Source organism: Microcaecilia unicolor, chromosome 11 (assembly GCF_901765095.1).
Source record: "Microcaecilia unicolor chromosome 11, aMicUni1.1, whole genome shotgun sequence".
Taxonomy (NCBI): Eukaryota; Metazoa; Chordata; class Amphibia; order Gymnophiona; family Siphonopidae; genus Microcaecilia; species Microcaecilia unicolor.
The window spans coordinates 111,745,907-111,765,587 of NC_044041.1; the positions used below are offsets into that span (position 1 = coordinate 111,745,907).

Here is a 19,681-nt window from a genome sequence, read left to right on the forward strand (position 1 = left end):
TCATTGGAAGAAGGGTGCCCAAGGAAACCATCCTGAACTTTTGTGGGAGTAGGAATTTGTTTAGGGCCCTTAGGTCTAGGATGGGACACATTCCCCCGTTTTCTTTTGCACAAGAAAGTACCTGGAATAGAATCCCTGCCCTTCTTGCCCTGGTGGAACGGGCTCGACTGCATTGGCGCTGAGAAGGGCAGAGAGTTCCTCTGCAAGTACCTGCCTGTGCTGGAAGCTGAAGGACTGAGCTCCCGGTGGGCAATTTGAGGTTTGGAGATCAAATTGAGGGAGTATCCTAACCGGACTATTTGAAGAACCCACCGATCGGAGGTTATGAGAGGCCACCTTTGGTGAAAAAATTTTAACCTCCCCCCGACCGGCAAGTCGTCCGGCATGGACACCTTTATAGCGGCTATGCTCAGCTGGAGCCAGTCAAAAGCCCGTCCCTTGCTTTTGCTGGGGAGCTGCAGGGGCCTGCCTTGGCGCACGCTGTTGACGAGAATGAGCGCGCTGGGGGTGAGCCTGAGAAGGCTGTCGAGAAGGAGGATTGTACCTACGCTTGTTATAAGCATAGGGAGCATTCTTCCTTCCCCGGAAAAATCATCTACCTGATGAGGTAGTAGCAGAAGGCACCCGGCGGAAGAGATTGTCCATAGCAGTTTCCCGCTGAGTGATCTGATCGACCACTTGTTCAACTTTCTCACCAAAAATTTTATCCCCCCAGCAAGAAGCATCTGCAATCCACTGCTGGACTCGATTGTCCAGGTCGGAGGCACGCAGCCATACCCTGGACAGCAGTTCTGGATGCAACATCAAAAGAATCGTAAGCATCCCTGGACAGGAATTTTCGACATGCCTTCTGCTGCCTGACCACCTCCTGAAAAGGCTTGGCCTGCTCTGGAGGGAGCTTATCAACCAAGTGCGCCAGTTGCTTCACGGTGTTCTGCAAGTAAATGCTCGTGTAGAGCTGGTAAGATTGAATTTTGGCCATGAGCATAGGGGACTGATAGGCCTTTCTCACAAAAGAGTCCAGGGTTCTAGATTCTCTCCCCGGGGGCGCTGAGGCAAAGTCTCTAGAACTCCTGGCTCTCTTGAGAGCGGAATCCACAACCATAGAGTCGTGAGGTAACTGCGACTTCATCAACTGAGGTTCTCCGTGAATCCGATATTGGGATTCAACTTTCTTGGGAATGGTGGGATTACTTAGGGGTGTCATCCAGTTCTGCATAAGTGTCTCCTTGAGCACATTATGCAAAGGAACCGTGGATGACTCCTTAGGTGGCGAAGGATAGTCAAGGACCTCGAGCATCTCAGTCCTGGGCTCATCCTCAGATACCACAGGGAAGGGAATAGCCACAGACATATCCCGGACAAATGAAGAGAAAGAAAGACTCTCCGGGGGAGAAAGCTTTCTTTATGGAGAAGGAGTAGGATCAGAGGGAAGACCACAAGACTCCTCAGAAGAGAAATACCTGGGATCTTGCCCTTCATCCCACGAGGCATCCTCATCGGTATCGGACAAGAGTTCCTTAACTGCAGTCCGAAACCAGGCCCGTCTCGATGCCGAGGAACCATGTCCTCGATGGCAATGTCAAGAAGTCGACTCCCATGCCGGCGGCGATGAAGCTCCCTCCATCGATGTCGAATGGGAGTCGACCTGGGTGGCAGTTGAGGCCGATACTGCAGGCGGCACCGGCGTCGGAGACCTCACCACAGGCGGAGAGCCAGCTGTCGCTTCCATCGACGGTATGGAGGGCGCAAGCACCCCCGATACCGGAGCAGACTAACGCAGCAACCCTTCCAGAAGACCTGGAAGAATGGCTCGGATGCGCTAGTCCAGAGTAGCTGTCGAGGAAGGCTGTGGGGTCGGTGCAGGAATCTGTGGCAGAATCTGTAGAGGTTGAGGAGGCGGTACCGGGCTGCCTGAAGACAGATACCTCTTGGATGGAGGGTGAGCATTCCTCCCGGCGTTGATGCTTCACGGGTGCCGAATCCTTCGACGCCCCGGAGCTCCCGGTACCATGCTTAGGAGACCGATGACAGTGCTTCTTAGCCTTCACTCGATGCACGTCATCGATACTCCTCGGTACCGACAAGGAGGACGTGGAATCAACACGCCTCCTCGGGCTCGGGTCCGAGAGTGGTCGGTCCCGGTGGAGACCCACGCGACGGCTCACTGCTCCCAGCGTGTGATGGTCTCCGGACAGCCATTACCTGCGTTCCTGAAGTCGATGCCATCCCCGGTGCCGACATCGCCGCCAACCTCGGTACTGCTGTCGACGTCGAGGAACCAGACGAAGCTCCGAAAAGTCGGTCCTGAAGAGCTTGTCTTGACGCCTGTGTCCACTTTTTCAAGCTAAGACACAACTTACATGCGTCTGGGCGACAGTCAGGCCCAAGGCACTGAAGACACCACGCGTGGGGGGTTGGTACCCGAGATCGTCCGGCTGCACTGAGTACACTTCTTGAAGTCATGTCTCCTCGATGACATGGACGGAAAAATAGCGGCGAAGTCAAAATTCTCGATCATGCCAATAAAAAAGGCACAAAAATGAGAAAATGCGTACGCATGGCCTAAGAGGGCCGCAACGAAAATGAAAGGAAACTTAAAGGGGCCAAACTAATAAATAAAGGAGGTTTTTTTTTTTTTTAACTGTGTAGACAGGGTAAGAAATAAAGTAAGAGGGAGAGAAAAAAATATGCCAAAATAGACGGCGAAAACTGAAGGCTCTTTCACTGGGCCGAGAGAGACCGACAAGCAGCCACTCTCTACCGCGGAAAAAGAAAGAACTGAGCGTGGCTCTTGCACGACGGGCGGGAAGATAGCTGCGCATGCGCGGTGCACGCGCCCCGCGCGCTGGAAGGCTCTGGCAAACTTTTTTGTTGCTATGGAAGATTTCCGTTCCTGGACCACCGTGGACGCCGACCCAGTCGTGAGAACAAGCAGCCTGCTTGTCCTCGGAGAATTTTATAATTAATTTTGCCTCCACTATCCAATGCATCCACTTCTTTCTATTAAGAAATATTTTTAGATATTGCTTCTGAGTTTGTACCCTCATACTGTGATCTCTTGATCTACATAATTTTTTTTCACTGTTAAATAAGGCACAAGAAGCAAACTATTTTTCAGTCTAAAGTCTGAATGCCTCTGTTATAACCTCCTCACCTATTTTCTTCATCTCTTATCTAGGGTACACAAATTTAATTCCTTACATCTCATCTCACTGGGCTTCTGGTACAGACCATGTCCTAGAATGGTTTAGATTTTTCTTGACCACCTTCACTCCCTGCATATCTTTTTGGAGTTAAGGTCTACAGAACTGGACCCAGCGTTCTAGATTAGGTCACATCAATGATTTGTAGAGAAGCATTATCACCTCTTTTCCTTCTGGTAATACTGTAATTCTCCTGTCTGGCTTTGGCCACCACCTTATCATACTGTTTCTCTACTCTGAGATACACAGCCTCTCATGGCTGATGACCGTCAACATCTGAGCCTCTTATGAACTGCTCCCTTGGATTTTCGCATATCAAATGTATGATTCTGTCATACCACTAATAATCCTCAGTTCTCCCTCACACTCACACACTGGTGCTTTTAGTGACCCTCTCTTTCATTTCACACTACCAGTGACCTCTTCTTTCCCTTACCTCTCATGCACAGCTAAGCCTCGGAACAGCCCCTCTCCTCCTGAGCAGTCACGGAATTCTGTGAATTTTCCTTTCTCTGTACTGAAGATCTTCACTGTGCCATCTCGGCAGGCCAAGAAGATCTAAGACACAGAAGGGAGGAAGGAGAGAGTTTCAGCCATGGCAAAAGTTTATCTGCCAGAGAGAGTAGAAGCAAAAAGAGCAAGGCTCCCTTACCTCAGATTCGTGCTCATCCCCCCAGCACATAGCGCACACCTCCTGTGCTCGATTCAGAGCAGATACCTCCATGTAGTTACTGGCCTGTTTCCGGTGCAAATTCACACCTGAGAGAAGACAAAGCACCAGGGGATGAAGCACAGACTTGTCCAAAGGGGAACTGTTTTTAGCACAGCAGTAACAGCTCTCGTTGGCACTACAGAAAACTGGGTGAAGATGATCTGGTTCTCTAAAGAATGGCCTCTTCATGGCATACAATATCTGAGAGAATTCAGTACGCTACAGAAAAATGATACTTTACACAAAAGTGAAATTTCAAGGCTTAAGGGTTCATGATATGAAGTTGAAGTAAGGCAGGCTAATAATGCTTTACTGAGAGAATGGTAAACACCTGGAACAACACTGGGGCAGATACAGAAGACAATGGTAAGGGATTGCACATTACAAACTCACCCTTCACTCCCTGGCAACTCTGGCAAAGGTTGGACTTAATCATGAGAAAACAAACCATGAATAAAGAAAACACAATGTAGAACCTATGGAGCAGGTGTGGTGTAATCAGAGGGCTATCATTCCTCAGAGACCAAGTTAATAAATGCAGGTGGCCAGGTATTATTCAACAAGATGTTAAGGAGAAAAGCAGCAGACTGAAGTAACAACCTAGCAATATGGCGTGCCACAGGCTGGACACGCAAGCTGCAGACACATCTGACACACTACATACATGACCCTCATGAAATTTTGGTGTAAACACAGTACAACAGTTTTTTTTAAGGCATTCGGTAGGAGCATTCAGAGTACTCCCACCATCCCATATTCCCTTGCATGTGCAGTTTGAGCATTAAACAATAGGACCCTGAGCTGTTCCACTAGAAACCACCAGACATAGTGCCTTTTTTTTCACTGTTTCTGCTCTCTGGAATAGCTTACCACAAACTATTCCTACCAAACTATCCTGAAAACGTTTTAAGCCTGTGATTAAAACTTGATATATCAACAAGCATACACTACTTAGTTTCAGGTATGCCTTGGTTGTGCTGATCACCTTTCCCTGGTAATTGTTCTATATTATGATTGAATTAATTTTTTGCAGTTCCTTTCAACATATATGTAGTCTGTACAACACTTCACCCTGTTAGTCAGCTAAAACAGTATAGTAAGTCTCAAATAACAAATAAAAATGCATAAACATGCTTTGCATCTAAAAAAACCTTACCAACCCCACAATAGCACCATAAATCTCTCCACTACCAGGCACATGGTGAAATTTGAAAAAAAGAAAGAAAAAAAAACATAAAAACTTTACATGTAACAAACTTGCCATATAATAGCACTAATTCCTATGATTCAAACAGCAAGAACCTTATCTTACACAGAACACCAATACACCTAATTCAGGTAAAACAGAACAAAGTAGAGCTGCTACAGATTTCTACACAAAAACTACATGCAAACATGTACCTCAATCACATGCAAAACAAAGACAGACCCTCACCAAATACAGAATAAAGGATCACAAATTAGAAATAGAAATATGAAGATCTAAGTAAAAGTTGGTAAGTACTGCACACTGGAGGAAAAAACAAACAAACAAACCAGAAATGCATTTTCTCTTGTACTACTAACACAACAGAAAGACATCTGCAGCGCACATTTCCCAAAGCTAACATATTCCAGTTATTAAAATCAAAATAGAACACTTTTTCCTACTTTTGTTGCCTGCATATCATTTTTCCTATCATGTTGATTTCACTTTCTCTTTCCTGCTTTCTTGTTTGTCTTCTGCTAAAGTGAATGCTACACACCTGTAGAGGGTATTCTCCGAGGACAACAGGCTGAGTGTTCTCATGAATGGGTGACATCCACGGCAGCCCCTCCGATCGGAGATCTTCACTAGCAACAGCGTTTGCTAGCCCTCGTGTGCGCATGCGCAACCGTCTTCCCGCCCGAACGCGCTCGTGTTCACCAGTCCAGCACAGAGCAAAGACATAGACAAGGGAAGACACAACTCCAAAAGGGAGGCGGGCGGGTTGGTGAGAACAATCAGCCTGCTGTCCTCGGAGAATACCCTCTACAGGTATGTAGCATTCGCTTTCTCCGAGGACAAACAGGCTGCTTGTTCTCACGAATGGGGTATCCCTAGCCACCAGGCTCACTCAAAACAACAAACAGGGTCAACTGGGCCTCGCAACGGCGAGGACATAACTGAGATTGAGCTAAACTTAACCAACTAACTGAGAGTGCAGCCTGGAACAAAATAAAAATGGGCCTAGGGGGGTGCAGTTGGATTCTAAACCCCCGAACAGATTCTGCAGCACCGACTGCCCGAACTGACTGTCGCGTCGGGTATCCTGCTGAAGGCAGTAATGAGATGTGAATGTGTGGACGGATGACCACGTCGCAGCCTTGCAAATCTCTTCGATAGTGGCTGACTTCAAGTGGGCCACTGACGCTGCCATGGCTTGAACACTATGAGCCGTGACATGACCCTCAACAGTCAGCCCAGTCTGGGCGTAAGTGAAGGAAATGCAATCTGTTAGCCAATTGGATATGGTGCGTTTCCCCACAGCCACTCCCCTTCTGTTGGGATCAAAAGAAACAAACAATTGGGTGGACTGTCTGTGGGGCCGTGTCCGCTCCAGATAGAAGGCCAATGCTCGTTTGCAGTCCAATGTGTACAGCTGGTGTTCAGCAGGGTGGGGAAAGAATGTTGGCAAGACAATTGACTGGTTCAGATGGAACTCCGACACCACCTTCAGCAAGAACTTAGAATGAGTACAGAGGACTACTCTGTTATGATGAAATTTGGTATAAGGAGCATGAGCTACCAGGGCTTGATGCTCACTGACTATGCGAGCTGCCATCAAGAAAATGACCTTCCAGGTCAAGTACTTCAGATGCATGAATTCAGTAGCTCGAAAGGAGGTTTCATCAGCTGGGTGAGAATGACATTGAGATCCCATGACACTGTAGGAGGTTTGATGGGGGGCTTTGACAAAAGCAAACCTCTCATGAAGCGAACAACTATAGGCTGTCCCGAGATCGGCTTACCTTCCACACGGTAACGGTACGCACTAATCACACTAAGATGAACTCTTACAGAGTTAGTCTTAAGACCAGACTCAGACAAGTGCAGAAGGTATTCAAGCAGGGTCTGTGTAGGACAAGAGCGAGGATCTAGGGCCTTGCTGTCACACCAGACGGCAAACCTCCGCCATAGAAAGAAGTAACTCTTCTTACTGGAATCTTTCCTGGAAGCAAGCAAGGCCCGGGACACACCCTCAGAGAGACCCAAGGAGGCAAAATATACGCTCTCAACATCCAGGCCGTGAGAGCCAGAGACCGGAGGTTGGGATGCAGAAGCGCCCCCTCATTCTGTGTAATGAGAGTCGGAAAACACTCCAAACTCCACGGTTCATCGGAGGACAACTCCAGAAGAAGAGGGAACCAGATCTGACGCGGCCAGAAAGGAGCGATCAGAATCATCGTGCCTCGGTCTTGCCTGAGTTTCAGCAAAGTCTTCCCCACCAAAGGTATGGGAGGATAAGCATACAGGAGGCCTTCCCCCCAGTCCAGGAGAAAGGCATCCGATGCTAGTCTGCCGTTGGCCTGAAGTCTGCAACAGAACTGAGGGACCTTGTGGTTGGCTTGGGTAGCAAAAAGATCCACCAAGGGGGTGCCCCACACTTGGAAGATCTCGTGTACAATTTTGGAATTGAGCGACCACTCGTGAGGTTGCATGATCCTGCTCAATCTGTAGGCCACACTGTTGTTTACGCCTGCCAGATATGTGGCCTGAAGACACATGCCATATCGGCGAGCCCAAAGCCACATGCTAACGGCCTCCTGATACAGAGGGCGAGATCAGGTGCCCCCCTGCTTGTTGATGTAATACATGGCAACCTGGTTGTCTGTCTGAATTTGATGGGACAGCCGATCCCTGAAAGCCCTTAGAGCGTTCCAGACCGCTCGTAACTCCAGGAGATTGATCTGTAGACCTTGTTCCTGGAGGGACCAATTCCCTTGGGTGTGAAGCCCATCGACATGAGCTCCCCATCCTAGGAGAGACGCATCCGTCGTCAGCACTTTTTGCGGCTGAGGAATTTGGAAGGGACGTCCCAGAGTCAAATTGGACCGAATTGTCCACCACTGCAGGGATCGAAGAAAACTGGTGGACAGCTGGACTACATCCTCTAGATCCCCAGCAGCTTGGTACCACTGGGAAGCAAGGGTCCATTGAGCTGATCTCATGTGAAGACGGGCCATGGGAGTCACATGAACTGTGGAGGCCACGTGGCCGAGCAATCTCAACATCTGCCGAGCTGTGATCTGCTGAGACGCTCGCACCCAGGAAACGAGGGACAGAAGATTGTCGGCCCTCGCTTACGGAAGGTAGGCATGAGCTGTCTGAGTATCCAGCAGAGCTCCTATGAATTCGAGTTTTTGAACTGGAAGAAGATGGGACTTTGGATAATTTATCACAAACCCTAGTAGCTCCAGGAGTCCAATAGTCATCTGTATGGACTGTAGAGCTCCTGCCTCGGAGGTGTTCTTCACCAGCCAATCGTCGAGGAAAGGGAACACGTGCACTCCCAGTCTGCGTAGAGACGCTGCTACGACAGCCAGGCATTTTGTGAACACCCTGGGTGCGGAGGCGAGACCAAAGGGTAGCACACAATACTGAAAGTGCCATGTTCCCAGACGGAATCGAAGATACTGTCTGTGAGCTGGCAGTATCGGGATATGAGTGTAAGCATCCTTTAAAGTCCAGAGAGCATAGCCAATCGTTCTCCTGAATCATGGGAAGAAGGGTGCCAGGGAAAGAATCCTGAACTTTTCTCGGACCAGATATTTGTTCAGGGCCCTTAGGTCTAGGATGGGACGCATCCCCCCTGTTTTCTTTTCCACAAGGAAGTACCTGGAATAGAATCCCAGCCCTTCTTGCCCTGGTAGAACGGGCTCGACCGCACTGGCGCTGAGAAGGGCGGAGTGTTCCTCTGCAAGTACCTGCCTGTGCTGGAAGCTGAAGGACTGAGCTCCCGGTGGGCAATTTGGAGGTTTAGAGACCAAATTAAGGGAGTATCCTAACCGGACTATATGGAGAACCCACCGATCGGAGGTTATGAGAGGCCACCTTTGGTGAAAAAATTTTAACCTCCCCCCCCCCCCCCCCCGACCGGCAGATCGTCCGGCACAGACACTGGAGCCAGTCAAAAGCCCGCCCCTTGCTTTTGCTGGGGAGCTGCGGGGGCCTGTTTGGGCGCACGCTGTTGACGTGAACGAGCGCGCTGAGGTTGAGCCTGAGAAGGCTGTCGAGAAGGTGGACTGTACCTACGCCTATTGTAAGCATAGGGAGCAGTCTGCCTTCCCTGGAAAAAACGTCTACCTGATGAGGTAGATGCTGAAGGCGCCCGGTAGGAGAGATTATCCATAGCGGTTTCTCGCTGGTGGAGCTGTTCGACCACCTGCTCGACTTTCTCACCAAAAATATTATCCCCCCAGCAAGGGACATCCGCCAGCCGCTGCTGGACTCTATTGTCCAGGTCAGAGGCATGCAGCCATGAGAGTCTGCGCATCACTATACCCTGAGCAGCGGCTCTGGATGCAACATCAAAAGATTCGTAAGCACCCCTGGACAGGAATTTACGACACACCTTCAGCTGCCTGACCACCTCCTGAAAAGGCCTGGCATGCTCCGGAGGGAGCTTATCCACCAAGTCCGCCAGTTGCTTAACATTGTTCCGCATGTGGATGCTCGTGTAGAGCTGGTACGACTGAACCTTGGACTCAAGCATGGAGGACTGATAGGCCTTCCTCCCAAACGAGTCCAGAGTTCTAGATTCTCGTCTTGGAGGCGCCATTTTGTTTTCAGGACCGCTCACCTTCGGCTTGTCTTTTCTCGTCCTTCTCTGTGCCATCGTCTCTGGAGACTTCGTTAACTACTTGTCCATGCAGTGTTATCTCTATCGAGGCGGGACAGCGTTAGGGCACTCGCGATAGAATCACGTTGCGGGCAGGGGACTCGGAGCTCTCACAGTGTGCTGCTGCCTAGCTCATGTCCTCACTGGAAGTCCTCATGGAAGTGAATTTTAAAGACTGTTTTTCATCTCTGTCTTGACCGACCAGTGCACTCGGGGTCTGTACTGCTGATTACAAGCAATTCTGTTTAAAAAATGATTAACTTTGATTGTGTGAGAATAAGTTAAAATGCAGAAGATAAGACATAGCTCTAATTAATTTGGTATGTGAAGGGGAGGATGGCATTTGTTTTCGGAAGTTCAGCCTGGCCATCTGGGCTTGGAAAACATGTGACCACGTTCCCACAGTATGGCTTGTTTACCTAAACAGAGAAGCATTCTGTAATTTTCCTTAGAAGCATTCTGTAACTTTCCTTAGCTCTGAACATGACTTCTGAGCCTAATAAAAAGGGGAATTCCTTGCAGTGAAATCGGGAGCTCATCTGTGAGTAATGTACATACTGCGCAGAGGATCTGTTCCTGGTCTAAAAAGCTCCTGGCTTTCGCTGTAACGGGCCTCTCCCAGCTGATAATAAGAGCCTGCATGATATAAGGACCAGTGATGTTATATGTATAGTGTAATGATTAATGCTTCTTTTCCTGGTCTAAGAACTCTTAGCATTGCTTAGATGTAGAGACCAGTGATGTAATGATTGTTTATATATAGCTAATCATTGTGTGTGTGTGTGTGTATATATATATATATATATATATATATATATATATATATATATATTAATCAATGTAGAATTTAGTTCCTCTAATAAAGGTTTCATTTATCTAATACGAATCCAAAAGAATCCACAGTAATTACTCAATAGTCTGTGTAAGTGAGACAAGCTGTAAATTCATAGCAGTACACGGACTAACACAAAAGAAATACAATCTCTCCAACAAGTTGTTAAATTTGATAAAAGAAAATATGGTTCTTCAGAATAAAATTGAAATCTTGGAAAATCAACAAAGGTCAAAAACATTAAGATTAATACATTTTCTTCCACGCAATTTCTGGGATCAAGGATACAAGTTTTCCCCGATTTAAGTAAATCTACGCAGAGGAGGAAAGAATTCCTATGGTTAAAGCCACGGATTCTTGCTCTGGGAGGAACTTTTATTTTAAAATTTTCATGTAGATGTTTCATTTCTTTGAATATGATTAATTATGTATTCTTTGACCCAGTTAAACTGCGACAATTCATTATTGCCAAAGAAAGTGGTGGTGGTGAATTAACCTCAATTGCTCCAACAGGAAGCTGAAACCGCTGGTTCGGAACTGTGCTCTCCCCTCTCTTTTGAGTGAATTTATGTTATATTTCTTCTTTATTTCCTTATGTCTTGATCAATAATGTGTGGACATTTTTTTCAAGTTTTCTATTTAGTAGGAAAAGAATATTTTCCTTAATTATATTTTTTCCTATTTTTCCACATTTATATTATGTAAATGTATAATTGAAAATCAATAAAGTTATAAATTTAAAAAAAAAAAGATTAATATTTTCCTAAACAGGAGTCAACTGCCCCTCTTATAACCTTTAAAAAATATTTGTTGGAAATTCTGAAGATACCAGAACAAGCATTTCCCCCGGTATCAAAAACGTATTACTTGTTACCTTATAAAAAAAGGAGACCAATTAGCTGAAGGAACCTTTTGAGATGTTGAACCTGACTTTAACACAGATATTAGAAGATGACAATCTGAGTGTAACCCAGCAACACTTATAGTGACATTTGTATTGCAACTAGATAGACATTGGATCTTGAAACAATTTTTCCTTCACAGAGATCAGTCTTTTCTGAATTGTAAAGTCAGAATGTTTCCAGATGTCTCTAAAGCAACCAAAAAGAGGCGTCAAGAGTTTCTTAAATTTTGCCCAATAGTAATACAGTTGGGCGGTCTTTTCTGGTTGAATTTCCCCTGTAAATGTGTTTTGAAACTAAACAGTTAAATTTGTTTTTTTTTTGTTCCTTAACAATTGAGTGATTTTTTGGACTCTAAGTAAGCTGTGACTCCTTCAACACAACCAAGAGTAGTAATTACATCGACTCCGTAATTCAATAATTTAGTAATCCTGGAATCTACCTCTCTACCCCCGAAATCTCAACCAGCATCCAGACCAATGTTTCAGCCTGCCTATCTGATATCGCTGCTTGGATGTCTCAATGTCATCTGAAACTTAACATGGCCAAAACCGAGCTTCTCTTCTTTCCCCCTAAATCTACCTCTCCTCTCCCCACTTTCTCTATTTCTGTGGATGGCAGTATCATTCTCCCTGTCTCATCGGCTCGTAACCTTGGGGTCATCTTTGACTCCTCTCTCTCCTTCTCTGCTCACATTCAGCAGATTGCCAAAACCTGTCGTTTCTTTCTCTATAACATCAGCAAAATCCGTCCCCTCATCTCTGAGCACTCTACCAGAACCCTTATCCACACTCACCTCTCGTCTTGATTATTGTAACCTGCTCCTCACCGGCCTCCCTCTTAGCCATCTCTCTCCTCTTCAATCAGTCCAAACCTCTGCTGCGCGACTCATTTTCCGCCAAAGTCGCTATGCTCACATTAGCCCTCTCAAGTCACTTCACTGGCACCCTATCTGTTTCCGCATTCAATTTAAACTTCTCTTATTGACCTATAAGTGCATTCACTCTGCTGCTCCCCAGTACCTCTCCACTCTTGTCTCTCCCTACGTCCCCTCTCAGGTACTCTGTTCTGTAGATAAATCTCTCTTATCTGTCCCCTTCTCCTCTACTGCTCTTTCCAGACTCCGTTCCTTTTATCTTGCTGCACCTCACACCTGGAATAGACTACCCGAGCCTGTACCTCTAGCCCTGTCTCTGGCCGTTTTCAAGTCCAAACTTAAAGCCCACCTCTTTACCACTGCTTTTGACTCCTAACCACTACTCACTTGCCCTGTCCTTTTATCCTCACCTCTTTATTCCCTTACCCTTATTGTTCTGTCTGTTTACCTCTCTTATCTAGATTGTAAGCTCTTTGAGCAGGGACTGTGTATGTTGTACAGCGCTGCGTATGCCTTGTAGCGCTATAGAAATGATAAGCAGTAGTAGTAGTAGCCGTATATTTCTTTTTGGTAAAGTTATTCTTTATATATCCACAGATATTGTGATGCCTCCCTTATTGTGGACTAAAGATTCATAAAAGGTATATATTTTCCTTAAATGTTATTTCTGGGATAGTAATAAGTATCTTTTCTGTATCAAGATCTGTTCTTGTATTAAAACTGTAAATTTCTTTAAAAAAAAAAAAAAAAAAAAAAAAAAAGAGGGAAATGTCAATCTTCTACAACAATAATCAAGATGGCATAAACACACTATAAACGTACAGCACTTCAAATGTTCTAAAACTCATACACAGCTATACTGCCATTTTGTGACTTATAATCTCTTTATAAAGGCAACGGGCCATCAGAGGTGAGCTTCCATAAAATACTGGAAGAGGTGGAACACCTTCTATTGTCATCAGTCCGAGCAGTTATTTTATATTTTTGTACTTTTTCATAAATTTTTCTTAACCTTCATTGAGTTTCACAAAACTTCTTAAACTTATAACTATTCACTAGTACTTATCTTAAGCATTCCTCATATAATTCAAAGGGGATATGTGTTCGATACATGTTTTATCTTTTGCTATTTCAAGGCAGTCCCCTTTCAGCAGGCTGAAATTTGGCTGGATTAATATAAAGGAGACTGCCTTGAAACGTCAAAAGGTGAAACACCTGTCAGCGCTTATACCCTTTGGATTATAAGAATGCTTAAGATAAGTATTATGAATATTTATACATGGTCTGTAGCCTCGCCCAGCGCATCCCAGGATGCAATGGACGGGGCTGGGCGCCGCCATTTTGCAGCGGCGTCGACAGGAAGAGGAGGGAGGCAGGCAGGCTGCGTCCCTCCTCCAATGAAAGGTAGGGGGGCCTGCCAGGAGGGAGGGAGGGAGGGTCACCATGGACCACCAGGGATTCAATTAAGAACGCGGGGGGGGGGGAGGAGTTGGGGTGGGCTGGAGACCCACTGAACCTAGAGCCCCCCCCATCGCTGGGTGGGAGGGTGGGACAGCGTTTGGCCAGAGGCGGCCACCACGATTTCTGGGGGTTCAGGGGGGGCTGGAGACCCACCGGATCTCCAGCCCTCCCTGGACATGGAGGGGGTCGGATCGTCGGGGGGACCGGAGGTCCACCAGACCTCCAGTCCCCCCATCGCTGGGTGGGAGAGGGTTTGGCCGGCGGCCTCGAGGTTTTCTGGGGGTTTGGGTGGGGGCTGGAGACAAACATTTTTCGGTCCTCCAGCCCTCGTTGTTCGGGCCTCGGCAGGCTGTTTGACAGGTTTGGGCTTTTGACAGCCCAGACCTGTCAAATAAGTGCGGGAGGATTGTGCTGAGCGCATGCTCAGGCGCAATTCTCCTGCACTAAAATATGATAATCAAAGATAATAGCGCTGTTTAGATTTGCATGCATTATCTTTGATCATCGATGCAGAAAAGCCCTGCGCTGTTTGGAACAGCGCGGGGCTTTTGATCATGAGGGCCTGAATATTCTCTTCTAAGGTAAGTCCTCTTTACACAAGTACCAAGCTGTGAATTACTCTTGGGCGCCACCACTTATGCGACAGTTTCTTTGGCAGACTATTAGCTGGATGGTCCCTCTTCACAAGAGTGGTGATAGGGAAGAAGCTGGAAACTACAGGCCGGTAAGCCTCACTTCAGTTATTGGAAAAGTAATAGAAGTGATGCTGAAGGAAAGGATAGTGAATTTCCTGGAAGCCAATAAGTTGCAAGATCCGAGACAACATGGTTTTACCAAAGGGAAATCGTGCCAAACGAATCTCATTGAATTCTTTGATTGGGTGACAGGAGAATTGAATCAGGGACGAGCTAAACTGGATGGGCTGAAGATAGGACCCGAAGTGGTGAACTGGATTAGGAACTGGCTGACGGACAGAAGCCAGAGGGTGGTGGTGAATGGAATTCGCTCGCAGGAGGGAAAGGTGAGTAGTGATGTGCCTCAAGGATCGGTGCTGGGACCGATTCTGTTCAATATATTTGTGAGTGACATTGCCGAAGGGTTAGAAGGTAAAGTTTGCCTATTTGCAGATGATACTAAGATCTGTAACAGAGTGGACACCCGGGAGGGAGTGGAAAACATGAAAAAGGATCTGAGGAAGCTAGAAGAATGGTCTAAGGTTTGGCAATTAAAATTCAATGCGAAGAAATGCAAAGTGATGCACTTAGGGAATAGAAATCCTCGGGAGACGTATGTGTTAGGCGGGGAGAATCTGATAGGTACGGACAGGGAGAGGGATCTTGGGGTGATAGTATCTGAGGATCTGAAGGCGACAAAACAGTGTGACAAGGCGGTGGCCGTAGCTAGAAGGTTGTTAAGCTGTATAGAGAGAGGTATGACCAGCAGAAGAAAGCGGGTGTTGATGCCCCTGTATAAGTCATTGGTGAGGCCCCACCTAGAGTATTGTGTTCAGTTTTGGAGGCCGTACCTTGCGAACAATGTAAAAAGAATTGAAGCGGTGCAAAGAAAAACTACAAGAATGGTAATGGATTAGCGTTACAAGACGTATGAGGAGAGACTTGATGATCTGAACATGTATACTCTGGAAGAAAGGAGAAACAGGGGTGATCTGATACAGACGTTCAAATATTTGAAAAGTATAAATCCGCAAACGAACCTTTTCCGGAGGTGCGAAGGCGGTAGAACGAGAGGACATGAAATAAGATTGAAGGGGGGCAGACTCAAGAAAAATGTCAGGAAGTATTTTTTCACGAAGAGAGTAGTGGATGCTTCGAATGCCCTCCCGCGGGAGATGGTGGAAATGGAACCGGTAACAGAATTCAAACACGCGTGGGATAAACATAAAGGAATCCTGTTCAGAAGGAATGGATCCTAAGGAGCTTTGCCGAGATTGGGTGGCAGAGCCGGTGGCGGGAGACAGGGATAGTGCTGGGCAGACTTACATGGTCTGTGCCCTGAAAAGGACAGGTACAAATCAAGGTAAGGTATACACAAAAAGTAGCACATATGAGTTTATCTTCTTGGGCAGACTGGATGGACCGTGCAGGTCTTTTTCTGCCGTCATTTACTATGTTACTATGGATGTGTTTGGTTTTTTTTTTTTACCATTCCTTTCCTTCCCCAGTAAAATAGGACGTGGTAGGCAAGCAACCTACCGAGTTCACTACGAGGTCTCATTATATTCCCCTGTACCAAATAGCAAACAAAAACACAAAAAGCCAATCAAGATAGCCGGAATTCACCACATCTCTAGGAAATTTCGCTAAAGATATTTGTTTCGGAGCTCCGAATTTATTATTTCTTGTGCTTTCGCGTGTTTGATTTATGATTACATTGTAATTCAATCTTATTATAACATTAACACACCTTGCCACGCTATTAACCATGTACATGTATTCTTATCTATTCCTTGGCTATTGTTATGTAACAATACAGCAGCAGAAGTGTTTCTCGGCTCTTTATAAGAGTGCTCCCAAAACAGCGCAGTACTTTCCCCACACTTCACCTTTTAGGATCCCGGTCTCGGTTCCGACCCACACGTGGTTCCATCGCGCTGGGGACGCCATGCTTCCGCATCTACAAAGTGCAGGCAGGCCTCAGTACTACGTCACTTCCGACGACTCTCAAGTCCCAGCCTGGGACTCCCAGGATCCGTGTGTGCACTTCAATCAAAGAGGTCTGATTGAGAACAAGACCGGCATGACGTCAAAAAGTTGAAGCCACTTAGGTTTGTCTATGTTTCCCCTTCCGCGCTCAGCCGTCGTTCTGCATACACAATCCAAACAAACATATCAGCTGTTACATTCACGTTGTCTTTCTTTGTTTGTTGTTGGTATAGTTTGTATTTGATCTTACTTATATTTTCAAACATGCCAGCGTGTGCAGCATATGGATACAGAGAGGAAGTATAATAACGGAATAACTTTTCATAGAGTAATAATTTGTTATAAACACTTATCAGTGTGTCATTTGGAGGGGCTGGTTATAGAGACATCCTAGCACGTGTTATATTCGTGCAGAGATTTTTTTTTTCGTCCTGATAAAGGGCCAGTAAAACAGACACCATGTTATGAGAATCAGGTGCTCAACATTCAGAGTTTCTATTTATTTATTTATGGCAGTTATATCCCACAAACAGGCCAGATGCTTAAGACAAGATTTAATCTACACAGACATCACATGAAAATAGCTGGTGCCAGTCAGGCCCCCACCCCTGTGGGCCAACACTTCACAAGACCAGAACACTGCACCAGTGATTTCACAGTAAGAATACTGAAAGGTAATTTTAAAACAATAGAGGAACGTAAGACCTTTGAAATAAGAATGATTGAATATTTTGACACCCAACAAACAGGACTTAATAAGTATCTGGGTTTTCTAACTCATTATTATCAATAGAAATCAAACAAAATAAAACATGGAAAAGAAAATAAGATGATACCTTTTTTATTGGACATAACTTAATACATTTCTTGATTAGCTTTCGAAGGTTGCCCTTCTTCGTCAGATCGGAAATAAGCAAATGTGCTAGCTGACAGTGTATATAAGTGCCAGCAGGGTTCCCACGCCTGTTGGGCAACATTTCACAGGACCAGGACACTGCACCAGTGACTTCACAGTGAGAATCCTCAAAGGTAACTTTAAAACCATACAAGAACGTAAGACCTTTGAAGTCAGAATGATTGAATATTTTAACACCCAACAGAAAGGACTTAACAAGGACCTGGGGTTCCTAGCCCATTATAAACCATAAAGCTGTATGTCTCTGTTGATCACCCTCCCCTCACCTGTCCACACCCACCCTGTTAGAATACCAATGATATACTTTGATGTCCCCATGCATACTTCCTACCCACCCCCATCCTCCCACCCTGTCAGACTGTCATAGCAATGCTTGAATGTTTTTCACTTATATACACTGTCAGCTAGCACATTTGCTTATTTCCGATCTGACGAAGAAGGGCAACCTTCGAAAGCTAATCAAGAAATGTATTAAGTTATGGCCAATAAAAAAGGTATCATCTTATTTTCTTTTCCATGTTTTATTTTGTTTGATTTCTATTGATAACCTTAAGAGTGGACTAACACGGCCACCACACTCCTCTACTAACTCATTATAAAACATAAAGCTGTATTTCTCTGTTTATTACCCTCCTCTCACCTACCAACACCCATTCTGTTAGAATATCAATGAAATGCTTTGATGTCCCCATGCATACCCCCACCCTCCCACTCTGTCAGACTGTCAAAGTAATGCTTTGATGTTTCTCTTATATATACTATCTGCTACCTCATTTGCTTATTTCCGATCTGAGGAAGAAGGGCAACCTTCGAAAGCTAATCAAGAAATGTATTAAGTTATGGCCAATAAAAAAGGTATCATCTTATTTTCTTTTCCATATTTTATTTTGTTTGATTTCTAGTGATAATCCCACAAACATTAATTAGTTTGAAACCTGGGAGCATTTAAAACAATTTTTTTCCTGTGCATCCCGTCTTCGTCGCCCTACCTCCTCCGCACTCTCTTGCTCCTTCTCCTGCTATCCGCCAGAGACATCAATCCCAATCCAGGTCCCCCACACCTGTCCTCGTCTTATCCATACAAACGATTCCGGGATATCTCCAATCTCATCTCTATTCCCCTCCTCCCCCCTCTTCCCTCCCCTTCTCATGTGCCCTGTGGAATGCCCGCTCTGTCTGCAACAAACTTTCCTTCACCCATGATCTCTTCATCTCCCATTCCCTTCAACTGCTCGCCCTAACTGAAACCTGGCTCACCCCTGACGACTCTGCCTCAGCCACGACCCTATGCCATGGAGGTTACCTTTTCTCCCACACTCCCCGCCCAGGCGGCCACGGAGGAGGTGTCGGGTTACTACTTTCGCCCGCCTGTAGTTTTCAACCCCTTCTCCTACCGCAGTCTCACTGCTTCTCATCCTTTGAAGTTCACTCCATCCGTCTATTCTACCCGCTGCCACTCAGAGTTGCAGTCATTTACCGCCCCCCTGATAAGTCCCTCCCCTCCTTCCTTACCGACTTCGATGCATGGCTCTCCATTTTTCTTGAACCCTCATCTCCATCCCTCATTCTTGGAGACTTTAACATACACGCTGATGACCCATCCGACTCTTACGCTTCTCAGTTCCTCATTCTGACATCCTCCTTCAATCTCCAGCTGAGCTCCACCACCCCTACTCACCAAACTGGCCATTGTCTTGACCTCGTCCTCTTCTCTACCTGCTCACCCTCCAACTTCTGCGCCTCAGCTCTTCCTCTCTCAGATCATCACCTGATCACCTTCACACTTCATCACCCTCCCCCTCAGTCCCGCCCTACACTAACCACTACTTTCAGGAAATTATCCAGGCCGTCGACCCTCCCACCTTATCCTCTAGTCTCCTCCCCTCCATCATGTCCTCCGAGTCTGTCTCCGCTTACAATGCCACTCTGTCCTCTGCGCTGGACACCCTTGCACCATCCATCTTCCGTCCCACAAGACGTACTAATCCCCAGCCCTGGCTGACCCCTTGCATCCGATACCTTCGCTCCTGCGCCCGATTTGCTGAACGCCTCTGAAGGAAATCTTGCACCCATACCGACTTCATTCATTACAAATTCATGCTATCCTCCTTCCAGTCCTCCCTATTCCTTGCCAAACAGGACTATTACACCCAATTGACTAATTTCCTCAGCTCCAACCCTCGTCATCTCTTCGCCACCCTTAACTCTCTCCTCAAAGTGCCCTCCGCTCCCCCCCCCCCCACTCTCTCCT

The 19,681-nt window shown here is 46.3% G+C and overlaps 1 protein-coding gene across 2 annotated transcripts in view; it reads right to left on the reverse strand.

The window, feature by feature from the left end:
• Positions 1-16,528, reverse strand: part of WDR74 (WD repeat domain 74) — a 40,105-nt gene extending 23,577 nt beyond the window's left edge. For both annotated transcript variants that reach the window (XM_030219304.1, XM_030219303.1), the window contains exons 1-3: positions 16,415-16,528; positions 3,859-3,965; positions 3,643-3,764 (exon numbers count right to left, since the gene is read on the reverse strand). In XM_030219304.1, coding sequence (XP_030075164.1) covers positions 3,643-3,764; positions 3,859-3,965; positions 16,415-16,475 — 290 coding nt within the window. In that variant the 5' untranslated portion in view covers positions 16,476-16,528. The remainder of the gene's footprint in view (positions 1-3,642; positions 3,765-3,858; positions 3,966-16,414) is intronic.
• Positions 16,529-19,681: the final 3,153 nt, after the last annotated feature.